The following is a 13,736-nucleotide window of genomic DNA, read 5'->3' on the forward strand; positions in this document are numbered from 1 at the left end:
CAAAATATTCAGTAATTATACTTCAAGTATGTCAGTTCATATAGGTTTTATGAAAGAGATGGTACTTGTATGCTATTGTTTAGTTGACTCAAAGTGTATGGACGGGATACAAAAAACACTAGCTGTAATAATCTCTTACATGTTTTTCCATAATTATTATTCCATACTGGTTAGCTATTTGCATCTCTATTAATACTGAACATCAGATTAAATATCAATGCTAAGAGCACAGAAAAATAGCATAATTAACTAAAAATGTCATTATAGTGACTGATATTAGATGCAGGAGATCGGATTCTCGTCTCACATCTGTTTAACATCAGTGAGTTACTCTCAATTTACACTGACATGCGTGATTTGAAAGCTGTCCCAACATTTTGAAACTAATCTATATGAAAATTTATTAGTTATGCACTTACCTATGGAATTGTTGACTTTGTCTCCCTTCTTCTTCTTGTTTTTCTTGTTCTTGCCTTTTGGCTGAGGAGATTCTGCAAGTATCAATTTATTGTTTTGTTGCTGCTCACTTGGAGAAGGGGACTCACTCACTACAGGTGTTTTCTCTTCCTTTACGTGATTCAGCTGCTTTTTGTTATTATTACTGCTTGTTTTTTTTTCCTCTTTTTTCGGCTCTGCAAGCAGTGGGAGCTCTGCTGCTTTCACTTTGGATTCAAGCTGGTTTCTTGTCTTAGACTGAATCTCTGTTGCTTTGGGGGATTCAGCATGCTTTTTCATTTGTTCAGCACAGGGTTTGTTCATTTGTTTTAGTTTTTGTTTACTATTACCTTCTTTATGATGATGCATTATATCAAAGAGAAAAGACAGGGGCTCATGCTGTTTCACATTCATCTCTTTCTGGAAAAGCAACTTTGAGTCTCTAGTGTTTGTGGGATCAGACAGTTCACAGACCATCTCAGGAACTGGCCTCTGTTCCACATGATTTACATGCCTAGACAGTGAACTAGATGAGGTTTCTACCTTTTCTGATTGCTCAAGTATGCCATTCTGAATGTCTTCTGGTGGGTTTGGGATTGATTCCTTCACTGCCTGGCAGTTTCGAGTAAGCATTTCCATCTTCTGACAGTCTTTACTTGTTCTGTCTTTTTTCTTTTTCTTTACAGCCTGTAACTGCTGAAGTTCTTGCAGCTCCTGTTTTAGTCTTTCTTCCTCCTCCTCTTCCCGCCGTCTCTGCTCTTCAAGCAATTGATGATGCTCCCTCTCTTTGGCTTCTGCTTCAAGACGAGCCTTTTCTTCTAGCTACAAAAGCAGCAGTTTATTAAATAATTGATGACAAAGATTCTAAGAACTAGACATTTGGGAAAAGATCTTCATCTCAACAGCTAATTTCTAAACATTCCACATTACAAGGGATTTGTTCAGGAATTTTGGAAGTCACAGGGCTTGTCTACACTACCTGCCGGGTTGGCAGGCAGCAATCAATCCAACAGGGGTTGATTTATCGCATAGTATAGATGCGATAAATCGACTGCTGAGTGCTCTCCCGTCGACTCTGGTACTCCATCAGAACAAGGAGCACAAGAGGAGTCGACGGGAGAGAATCAGCTGCAGACTTACCACAGTGAAGACACCACGGTAAGTAGATCTAAGTACGTCGACTTCTGCTACACTATTCACATAGCTGAAGCTGCGTATCTTAGATCAATCCTGCACAGTAGTGTAGACAAGCCCACGTATGGAACATAAATGTACCCCTCAAGAATATTAGAAGAGGCAAATAATTTAAAAGGAACACATTTAGCAGCTACCTTCATATATTGTCCATGAAGCTATAGCACATTTTCCATTTACAATAACTTGCATTGTGCTCAATATAAAGCAGGAAAAAAGCATTTTTCAGCTCATTTTTATAACAACATTAAAGAGACAATATTCAACTGAGTGCACAACTGTATATCCTTTATAATATCACAAGCAAGAATAGGCTGCTGGGGTGGATAAAGGCTGGGCGTTCATATATAGTACCAACAGGTGTAAATATGACACAAGAAACATGACAGTGTTATTCCTGACCACAAAGAGGCCCTTCTCCTGAAAATCCAGTGAACACACCTAGATAAAGGTATTATGCATATTACTGAAGTGGATCACACCCTTTTTTCAGTATTGTTTTTATAATATTAAAAGCATAGTATTCCACTGAACATTTAATAAATTGATATGAAAATATGCTCTTAATTGGAAAATTCCACAGTACTTTAAATTCTAACAACCATCAATAAAAATAATGTCATCCAGTAACATTATATGAGAATCACAGTCCTTTTTACTTATAAATTATGAAACAAATTAACACTAAAGTTGTAAAAAACAAAAAGACGATCATTATTAATTTTTAAAAACTGTTTACTTGATTACTAATTCAAAATGGGTCTTCTCAGTTATTATTGAAAATAATCAAGGTTTTATTGTGCTAAGTTTGCTTACCTCTCAATTAAATTACGAGCAGTAGCTTCTTGCATGGTACCATTTGCTAGTTGACAGCCAGATCTCGCAAAAATTTTGTAAATTTTTGGAAGCACTTATATGTGACCCATTCATTTTAAGAGATTAGCAAGTCTGGGGGTTTTTTGAGGGGTTTTCTTGAAAAAAAATCCTATAAAATCTTCTGATTCGTTTCTTCTGGAGTACACAGCACTATATTTGCATAATTTGTGTTTTTAAAATGAATTAACGGACAATGTTAAAAACAAGCAGCTTAAAGAAAACTTCTTCTTAACTTTGGGACTTATGAAAAAATAGTCTATTTTTCGTTAGTATGGCCTATGTTAAAAACAACTTTAGCCCCCCTACTAAATACCCCAAACCCCAAATTTATAGCAAAATATAATAATCCAAATATGCAAAGTAAAGTATCACCTAAAATGTTGAATATTTAGTGATCTTACAAAATTTATTTTCCAGATTTCAAAAACATACATAGTAACTTAAGCCTTATTTTGAACCTGTATATCCTGAAGTTGGTGTGTGAAGATATCAACTCAACAAGAGACCTAGATTTTCTGTTTATTAAGATAAGACCAAAATTTAAACCATTTTCCTGTACCACCTCACAACCAAATCTTCACAATTTTTGAAGGACATAATTCCATATATTTCCTCTTTTTTTTTTGTCAACTGGCATTCAAAAGCTAGCTAAGTTCAGACTTCATACTGCAATTTCATGAGTTAGCTGGGGTTGATCCTGCTTTGAGCAGGGGGTTGGACTAGATGACCCCCTGAGGTCTCTTCCAACTCTAATCTTCTATGATTCTATGAATATTTACCCTCCAGCCAACCAGGAGGACTATGGGCTTGGCTACACTGGAGAGTTGCAGCACTGTAAACCCACCATCAGCGCTGCAACTTACTCACCGTCCACACTTGCAAGGCACATACAGCGCTGCATCTCCCTGGCAGCAGCGCTGGTTGTACTCCTGCTCTGCCTCAGGTATAAGGATTGCAGCACTGGTGATGCAGCGCTGCTCCGCAAGTGTGGCCACCAAAAGCGCTGTAATTGGCCTCTGAGGTATTCGGAGGTATCTCTAGAAGCCTGTTCAGCCACTCTGCTCATCAGTTCGCACTCTACAGCCCTGGCCTCAGGTGACCCGCCCTTTAAATGCCCCGGGAATTTTAAAAATCCCCTTCCTGTTTGCTCAGCCAGGTGTCGAGTGCAATTAATCAGTGAATCTTTCCAGGTGACCATGCCTCCACGCGCCAAAAACGAGCCGCAGCATGGAGCAATGGCGAGTTGATGGACCTCATCAGTGTTTGGAGCGCAGCTGTGACTGCACAGCTTCCTCCCCCCAGCCGTAGGAATTACGATACCTATGGGCAGATCTCAAGGGCCATGCTGGAAAGCGGCCATGACCGGGACACGGTGCAGTGCAGGGTTAAAGTAAAGGAGATGCGGAGTGCCTACTGCAAAGCCCGCGAGGGAAACCGCCTCTCAGGTGCTGCCCCCATGACCTGCCGTTTTTACAAGGAGCTGGACGCGATACTTGGGGGTGACCCCACTGCCAATCCGATGACCACAATGGACAGTTCAGAGCGGGGAGAGGAGGGGGGAAGGAAACCGAGAGTGAGGGTTCTGGGGTGGGGGGGACACCCCAGAGTCTCAAGAGGCATGCAGCCAGGAGGTCTTCTCAAGCCAGGAGAAAACTAGCCAGTCGCAGCAGCTGGAACTTGCTGGTGAAGAAGAAGCAGAGAAGCGAGTTCCCAGTAAGGAGCTTTTATTTTCAGGATGGAAATGTTTCGGGAGAGGAGGGGGGGTTATGGCTGCATGCATGCATGCATGCCTAGATGTGGAACAGCCCATTGATGTGGTCTATCACGTCGCGGTAATCGGCCTCGGTAATCTCTTCAAAAGTTTCTGACAGAGCATGGGCAATGTGCTTGCGCAAGTTTATAGGGAAAGCCACTGTGGTCCTCATCCCAGTCAGGCTAACGCGTCCGCGCCACTGTGGCGTGAGGGGTGGCGGGACCATTGCTGCACACAGGCAAGCTGCATAGGGGCCAGGGCAGAATCCGCATTGCTGTAGAAGACCCTCCCTTGCTTCCCAGGTGACCTGCAGCAGCGAGATATCTTCCAGGATAAACTCCTGTGGAAAATGTTGGGATAGTGTTCAGTGTAGATCCCCCTGCAGCTGTTTGCTTTCCCCAACGCACAGAAACCCTAGTACAGCCCTCAACCAATCAGTCCCCCTTCCCAGGTGACCCACAGCAGCGAGATACCTTCCAGGATTAATTAACTCCAGCACTCATTCCCCCTTACTCACCATTTCTTCGCCGCTGTGGGTTCTGTGTGCTCTGTTTGGTATGTGGAAAGTATGCTAAAGTGAGACTTTAAACTCCTTCACTGTGATTATACAAATGCTGCCTCTCTGTTAAATGTTTCAATTTTTGTCTTTCTAATAACAGTGTCCTTGAATTCTCGACTGGCCGTATCAGAGACTGCTGAGAGGCTACAAAACCTGAGGAAGAAGCCATGAAAAAGCAAAGAAGATATGGTGAAAGCAGTTATGAATCAGTCTGCCAGAGAGAGTAAAAAACTGCAGGACTAGAGGGAAAAAATGCAGCAGTGGAGGGAAAGAGAAAGCAGGAGAAAGGCAGTGGCTAAGAAGAAAAGCATGAAGCAGCTGATAAGCATCCTGGCGCGCCAAACGGACTGTATCCAGTCACTCGTAGCCATGCAGGCAGAGCACTACCATGCCACCCCCATCTTGTCCCAAAGCTCTTTCCCTTGTGCCCCAATGTCAGCTCAAAACCCCCTTCTCCAGCTGCCCCCAACACCTGTATGTTCACTTACCAACCCTGAGAACTACGACCCTTACCCTCTGCACTCAACCCCCATCACCATGCAGTATTTTCATCCTGAAGTGCAGCAGTCATTGCACAGCACTCCAGGCAGGACATATTCAAACCTCTGACTGTACAGTTCACCACCCCACTCCCCTGCCCTTTTAGTTATTTTCTTTTCAATAAATGAATTCTTGGCTTTTAAAACAATTTTTTTTATTGCAGAAAGTGAAAGATACCGTAGCCCCGGAAAAAAATAGGCACCGCAAATCATTGTAACTACTGTACTTCACTCCCGTGCAAGGCACCAAACATTACTGTTGGTTTTCAGCCTCAAATTCCTACCTCAAGGCATCCCTAATCCTTGAAGCCCTGTGCTGGGCCTCTCTAATAGCCCTGCTCTCTGGCTGTGCAAATTCAGCCTTCAGGCATTGAACCTTGGAGGTCCATTCGTCACTGAATGTTTCACCCTTCCCTTCCCAAATATTATGGAGGGTAAGCATGCGGATATAACCGCAGGGATGCTGCTTTCCCCTTAAGTCTAGCTTCCCATAAAGAGATCTCCAGCGTCCTTTTAAACGGCCAAAAGCACATGCCACAGTCATTCGGCACCGGCTCAGCCTGTAGTTGAACCGGTCCTTGCTCCTGTCAAGCTTCCCTGTATATGGTTTCATGAGCCAAGGCATTAAAGAGTAAGCGGGGTCTCCAAGGATCACAATGGGCATTTTGACGTCCCCTACTGTGATCTTCCAGTCTGGGAAAAAAGTCCTGGCCTGCAGCTTCCTGAACAGGCCACTGTTCCAAAAGATGCGTGCATCATGCACCTTTCCAGGCTAGCCTGTGTAAATGTCAATGAAACGCCCAGGTGATCCACAAGCGCCTGGAGAACCATAGAGAAATACCCCTTCCGATTAATGTACTCGGATGCTAGGTGGGGTGGTGCCAGAATAGGAATATGCGTCCCATCTATCGCCCTCCACAGTTAGGGAAACCCATTTGTGCAAAGCCATCCAGAATGTCCTGCACGTTCCCCAGAGTCACGGTTCTTCTTAGCAGGATGCAATTAATGGCCCTGCAAACTTGCATCAACACGATTCCAACGGTCGACTTTCCCACTCCAAACTGGTTCCCGATCGGTAGCTGTCTGGAGTTGCCAGCTTCCAGATTGCAATAGCCACCCGCTTCTCCACTGGCAGGGCAGCTCTCAATCTCGTGTCCTTGCGCCGCAGGGTGGGGGGGCGAGCTCAGCACACAGTCCCATGAAAGTGGCTTTTCTCATCCAAAAGTTCTGCAGCCACTGATTGTCATCCCAGACTTCCATGACGATGTGATCCCACCACTCAGTGCTTGTTTCCCAAGCTCAAAAGCAGCATTCCATGGTGCTGAGCATTTCTGTTACTGCCACACGCAATTTAGTGTCATATGTGTCAGGCGACTCGATATCATCGTTGGACTCCTCACTGTCACTTTGGAGCTGAAGGAATAGCTCAACTGCCAAATGTCATGTGCTGGCGAGACTCATAAGCAACGTCCTCAGCAGCTCGGGCTCCATTTCCCAGAGAAATCGTGCTGCACAGAAACCGTTGGGAGACTCACGATGGCACCAAACGTGGATGGAAAAACTGTGACTGCTGGGATGTGAAGCGATGCACCACGGGCCGTTGGGACAGGAAGCGGAATGACCCACACCCTTCCGTCCCCTTCCCACAACCCACGGCGCCAAAATGTGATGAGGTGCTCTGTGGGATAGCTGCCCACAATGCACCACTCCCAACAGCGCTGCAAATGCTGCAAATGTGGCCACACTGCAGTGCTTTCCCTACACAGCTGTACGAAGACAGCTGTAACTCCCAGCGCTGCACACCTGCAAGTGTAGCCAAGCCCTATGGCTCTTCACTCAACCTGTCTTTAATTCCACTTAGACCACAGTAGAGGGTACCAAGAGCAGCTTCCAAATCCAGTAGAAGGTGCGCAAATTACTTACATATCTTGAGTCTCCTCCACATCAGCAGACATACTGCTCCTATGCTACATGGTTGAAGGAACATTTTAATGGAGCTGACTGATAGTAAAGAATGCTAGATTTTTACATCTGCTCATTATTAATGTGTAACATTAATGCACTCCAGGATGGTTACTCAAAGATCTTGAAATTTTTGACACTAAAAAATACCTCCTTTTAGTGATGTGCAGTTCTAATATGCAATTTATATGCAATTAAAAAAAAAGAGGGCTACGATATACTGGTAAATCCTCAGAGTAAAAAAAAACTCAGATAGCTTTCAAAACAGCACAATGACTATACCGAACCAGACTAAACCAACTGTGTTATATACCTGTATGCTACAGGCTACATCAATGGCAGTTTAAAATCAGTAATACACATTCAGTCAGTAGTCTGACATTCAAAATGATGTCGATGGAAAGTTTCACACAAATACCTATATACACAATGCCTTTCTAAATTCAAGTTAGATAATTTATGACAAATATGGGTCTGTTTCTTACCTTTCTTTGCTTATGTCTTGCTCGCTTGGCTGCCCGAGAGCTGCTTACTGGTTTGGTCTCAGAGCTATTTATGAATTGTAGCAAGTCTTCCACTTTTCGATGGTCAACTACACTCTCTCTTTCAGAAATCTGGTCTGGTTTCTTCGGCTGCTCCTCTTTCCTCTTTGTCAAACGTAAACGAAGTTTTTCCCTCATTTCTGCATAATTTCTACTGGTTGGTGCAGCGGGTGGCTAATGGCCATAAGAGAAAAAAAAATACAGTAAACTGGCTTGAAAGTTTCACAGTACAGCTTAGAATTTTGCAATATGAAGTTTCATGTAGTGCATAAACTATACCGACTCCCAATGTCAGTTGTGTGCATCTGTATGCAACAGACAACAGTATCACAACACATTTTTGGCTGTCTTATTAGCCAGACCCGTTTGTTTACTTTTATCTTGTAGTGGAAGAGGTGAGTGGGGAGGTAGAGGGATATGAAATGCCAGCAAAGGAGTTTCCAGTGATAGGTCAGGAATTAGTTACGGTAGTTGACAGATTATTAAATGTAATTTGAAAAAGGAGTAAGGCTTTGCTGCCACTGTTTTCCACGTAAATATTTAGTGGTAGGGAAAAAAATAAGCCACCACCCCCACCCCCACCCTCATGCAGTTGTTTGTTTGACTTTAGGCTAAAACTACAGCCCAATCCAGTGAGCTGGGTTGGTTGTCACTTTGAATTGTCTTTATTGCTATACAATGTAGGTAGTAATGGCTAATTTTGTTTTAATACCCATAAGCATAGTTTTTACCCCAAAATGGGAAAAGCGTCAGAGACTCCATGAAGTCCACTGTGTACTTCACTATTACTACAGATTTTACATGGAAGATGATTAGCTACTATGGTAATGGATGGCTGTGTAAAACTCTAAAATAGATTGCCACACTGAAGTATCTAATTCAATTTGTAAAAACTGCAATTAAAAACAGAACTTTTAAAATGTTCATGTTTGCTGCATATGCAAGGAGTATGCACCTAAGTCTTCAGATTCCCATTGACTTAAACAGGCTTGAGTCAAACCCTCAGCATGGAAGAAAAGCAGGTGAAAGGAAAGAGATCCCATAGCCAATTAATAATAAGCTTTGTTATTACTACAAAATGCCTTTTAAGTTGGTCAAGTCAGTGTTTTACTGCATTTTTCTTACAATTCTGAAAAATAATTCACTAATAAGTATATTTGTAATACTAAGAATTAGGAAACTTATTTTTAAATTTAAAGAAGCGTTTTAAAGCTTTGCTTGTACTAGATAATGCCAGCTCACCAAAAAAAGAATAAAAAAATTCGTAGTTAAAACAAAACCTTTAAAGCTTCAGAATTGATCACAGAGTTATATAAATTAGAGCTGCAGATTTCTAGTGCCGAGAAGGTGCTTGACAGATTTTGTGGCAAGAATGTTTTGAAGTGCATTGCTCTTTTGCTCAATGTCATTTCATTACTTATAGATATATACATACAAACAAGCCTAAATAACTTGATTTAATCCCAGAGACAATGTGGCTGAGGTAATATCTTTCATTGGACCAACCTCTGCTGGTGACAGAGATAATCTTCTGAGCCATACACAGCTCTTCTTACACTTTACGATGATTCATATGTGGCTACAAGATACCCATTTTAGCCATCATGAAACCAGCCTAAGCACCTATTGTTAATCTTTTCTTCAAGTTGACCTCCTCCTAAATCATTTGTTGCTCTCTCTTGAATTACTTCTAGCTGAGCAATCACGTTAGGTATTTTTAGATGCACAAATTTCCCAGTTTACATTCATCTTCTACCCTTATATTGAACCTTTCTGTTATTTCTCTGTTCTTAGTGTATCACAAAGGTGGCTAGAGTATAATCACCCTATTTCACAGATTTAATAGAGGTTAAATAATTTGCCTAAGTTCATACAGCTGGAAATTTATCTAAATTCACACAGTGCTGGAAATCTAGCTGTGAAATAGTTTTATTGTCACTAGCTTATTTTTAGTGCTTCTTAGAAATTGCATTCTAAAGCATTGTTTATCTACAAAACTTCTATCTTTGCAGTAAGCTGATTATAAGATACCAGAGTAAAATTTACAGTTAAAAATGAAAAAAGGAATTTACGGTCATTTATTTTTACTATTACTAATATTACAGCCAGCAACAGATGACAGCACACGTGAAAACAGTTACTTTTTGTTTAATGATTTTAATAACACTTACTCCTCCATGACCGAAGAACTCACAGTAGCAACAGTCACAGTATTTTCCTTCTTTCTGATTTGTGGATGTTGAGGTACTGGAGCTATGCTCTGAACAGCTGTCTTCATCTTGGCTCTCCTCTCCATCATACTGTTGATGATCATACGTATTACTGTTCTCACAGCGATGGCCCTCACAGTCAGGATCACTGTGTTAAAGAAAACAGAGGGTTTATTACAATATAATAAAGAAACATATTAATCTGTATATAAAGAGAGATATGTATGTGAATCAGAAGCAGCAGTTTTCAAATTGTGGAATGTGCATCACCCGAAAACCTATTCTAGCAGTCTTCAGAGCTGTATGTTCAAAACCAAGTAATAAGACTAGGGTGTTTTAAGGGGAGATAGCTCCATGAAATGCTCATGAAGTGGTCCACTGAATGAGTAAACTGAAGAATCACTGTTTAGAGAACTCCATCCTGGTCTAAAAGGTATACTTCTATTCATAATCTGGAAAATAGTTATTTTCATTTCTTAAAGCAAAGTGATTCACAAACTGTGATCTATGGATCACTGGTGGTCAGCAGAGCTGGTTGGTCACACAGTATTGCTCTCCTTGTCTCCCCCCTCGCTTGTACAGGTGTCCAAACTCTCTACTACAAACAAGAGTCTCAAGATCAGCTGAAAACAAAGAGCAGACAGTGATCCAACTAGTCCAGTATCAAGTGTCTCAGAAGAAGGGATAAAACTCTGCAGGAGGCAATTTTAAAACAGTTTAGCCCAGGGAAGGTTGATTTATGTCCTTAAATATTTAAAATAACTTCATGCTTATAACTCTGCATTTGCACATAATCCATGTAAGTGCCCAATCCTTTTGGATTTCTGCTAAGCTCATCCTCAAAGATCGCAAAAGTGAGTTCCGTACGGTAACTATACAAACTGTGAAAAAAGTACTTATAATTAATGTCTCATTATGAGAAACTGTAAAATGTAGTGCATGTTCTACATGTTCTATGTTCTTTATTTGACTCTTCTCAAGGTGAACAGTCCCAATCTTTTCACTATCTCTTCATATTGAATTCTTTTCCATGTCTCTCCCCATTCGCATCACCTGTTTCTGAACCCCCTCTATTTCAACTATATCCTTTTCAGATGGGATAACAGAACTGAACAAAGTTTTCCCGGTGAAGGCGTACAACGATTCACATAATGGCATGTATTTTCTGTTTTTTTCTCCATCCCATTTCCTACACAGCTTAATATTATTTGCATTACAGCAGCACCTAGTGGTGCTAACAGAAATTTAGGTTCTATTGCACTAGCCTAGGTAACCTATGCTGAAAGAAACATTTCTTTTTATTACAAAGAATCATTTTTATACTTCAATAATTTCTCTAGTTCAAACAGCAGTAATACAAAGCTAGCCAGATGTTACAAAGCTAACTTTTTTTTTATTTTTTTTTAATATAAAGTAACTCAAGTGGATAGCTATAACTCTGCTTAGTTCTCAAGCTGCCCCATCATAACTACTGCTGTGGCCTCCCGCCTCCTCCATAGCAACCATCACCACCGTATAATAAGTCAGAGTACCCAGAAGAATGACTCAATTGGTTTGCCTTTAGAACATTCCTTCAGACAATGGAAAATCAGTGTCACTATGAAATCACTCTGCCATAATGTCCTGTACTCATATAGCACAATTCACCCAATGCTTTAAAAGATCTTTAAAATTTTAAAGATCACAAAAAATGTTAATTATTACATTAAATGGGGAACTGACACTCAGAAAAGTTGCAAGCGCAGTTATGGTCAAAACACTGTTTAAATATCGTAGTTTTCTCATAAAATATACTCCTTGTATGGTTTCTGAGTCAAGTCTGCTAACTAAACTAACAAAAAGTAAGTTGTCACTGCTTCTTGTTCCTGTTAGCCCTGTCATAACAATTTTGGTATTACAAAGTATGATAGGATCTATTCTGGTTTATGCACCATCAACAGAATTACCTATTGAGTCCCAAATGTAGAAAATATTATTGGGAATGACGAATGAACCAGAAAGCATACTTTGACTTTTCCAATCCAGGTGATGTTTCAGCACACGCAGTGAGGAAACATGTCTTGACTTATAAACTGAACAAGTGTGATTTTGCATGTGACAAAAAAATGCAACCCTATCCCAGAAACACCATGGCCACACTTTCCTGAGAGCAACATCACACTTGATGTGACTTGTGCAAAGTCACACAGCTGGTGAGTGGCAGACCAGGGAACAGAACTCAAGTGTTCTGCTCATCTATCAAATGGACAAGACCTCCTCTCATGTTATAATGGTGTACAAAATGGTGCTGCAAGAGCGATAATTTATTTTACATGTTGGTTACTATTTTTAATGTAAATTTAAGTATGAACAAAGTAAACTCACCTGCAGACACTTGGTGGTGCACTTACAGAGCTGTTTGTGGTTGAAGTAGGGGGTGCAACTGTGGAAGGACAAAGACCTGAATGTGGATCCACAAATCCAGGGGCCGTTGCAGCAGTTTTGGGGAAAGATGGAGCAGCAAGATTTGGGATATGGGGTGTAGTGGGTGGAGACAGTGCAGCAGGAGAGAGTGAAGGAAGGGATGCTAAGCTAGTAGGGCTATTTCGTGGTGCAACTGGTGCAGAATGTCTATGGTCCTCTTTATTGATATTGTGGAACACTTCTCCTAAATTTGGAAGGAAAAGATAAATAAATAAAAAGTTACTTCATTTTTTGAAGGAAGTTAAAACGGAAATCTCCACAAGCTCTAACCAGTCATTCCAGCTGTCGTACCAGCCATTCTTGACATCTAGCTCTTTAAAAATCAGGTAAGTGATCTTTTTAGTCACAAACTAAGTAATTAAGATATTCAAGCATATTTAAAGAATATATCTTTAAAATGTATTTTCCCTTTTTACACACCAACATTTTGGTCAACCCAACCTTAATCTCAGGACTCATAATTAAGTCCTTTTGGGTTAAGAGATTACAGAAAAAATATAGGTCAAGATTAATAGGTGAGTTTTGATTAAAAGAAGCTGTTTAAACCATTTAAATACATAATATGAATAATACTACTTTAAAACCTTTGTGGCTCATTAATTTAGCAACTGACTTCAAGTAACTTCACATGTATTATAGTTCTTACCTATTGATGAAGGTCTCTTAGATGATACTTTAAACTGGTTGCTGCTTGACTGCACTGTAGTAGCTGTGCAGGAGACAGAAGAAGTGGCAGAAGAGGTTGCCATGACAACTTTATTAGCTTCCATAAAGGCATCCTGGAAATTGTACAGACATTTCTTCTTTGCAGCATTTTTTTTCTCTTTGCTATCTGTAACTGCTGTTGCTTCATTGCTAGATGTAGTAGGAAGTGCTTCAGGTCTTATTTCTGAGAGTGCTGGTGCTAATAGATCACTCCCTTCAAGTGAAACACACAGAAATTAAGACTTCTAGAATTACCAGAATTGTGTTTATGGCACTTGCCCAGATTTAAGCATGTTATAATTTTCTGAACTCTTATGTGTACTTCTATATCTAGTGTGACAAAGTTCCTCCTCTACCTTGCTGGGTCCTGCGCTTATTGGTGGATTTGTTCACCTCAGTGATCTTCCCCTCTTGTGGAACCCACAGTCTGGGTCAGCTCCTCCTGTGTCTGATCAGGAGTTGGGAGGTTTGGGGGGAACCCGGGCCTGCCCTCTACTC

The 13,736-nt window shown here is 41.0% G+C and overlaps 1 protein-coding gene across 1 annotated transcript in view; it reads right to left on the bottom strand.

Annotated features, from left to right (window-relative positions):
- Positions 1 to 13,736, bottom strand: part of FAM193A (family with sequence similarity 193 member A) — a 137,162-nt gene that overhangs the window by 8,338 nt on the left and 115,088 nt on the right. Inside the window, exons 16-20 of the mRNA XM_032781055.2 lie at positions 13,180 to 13,452; positions 12,435 to 12,717; positions 10,032 to 10,218; positions 7,804 to 8,034; positions 420 to 1,257 (exon numbers count right to left, since the gene is read on the bottom strand). Of these exons, the coding sequence (XP_032636946.2) occupies positions 420 to 1,257; positions 7,804 to 8,034; positions 10,032 to 10,218; positions 12,435 to 12,717; positions 13,180 to 13,452 (1,812 nt within the window). The remainder of the gene's footprint in view (positions 1 to 419; positions 1,258 to 7,803; positions 8,035 to 10,031; positions 10,219 to 12,434; positions 12,718 to 13,179; positions 13,453 to 13,736) is intronic.

Source organism: Chelonoidis abingdonii, chromosome 5 (genome assembly GCF_003597395.2).
Source record: "Chelonoidis abingdonii isolate Lonesome George chromosome 5, CheloAbing_2.0, whole genome shotgun sequence".
NCBI classification, from domain to species: domain Eukaryota; kingdom Metazoa; phylum Chordata; order Testudines; family Testudinidae; genus Chelonoidis; species Chelonoidis abingdonii.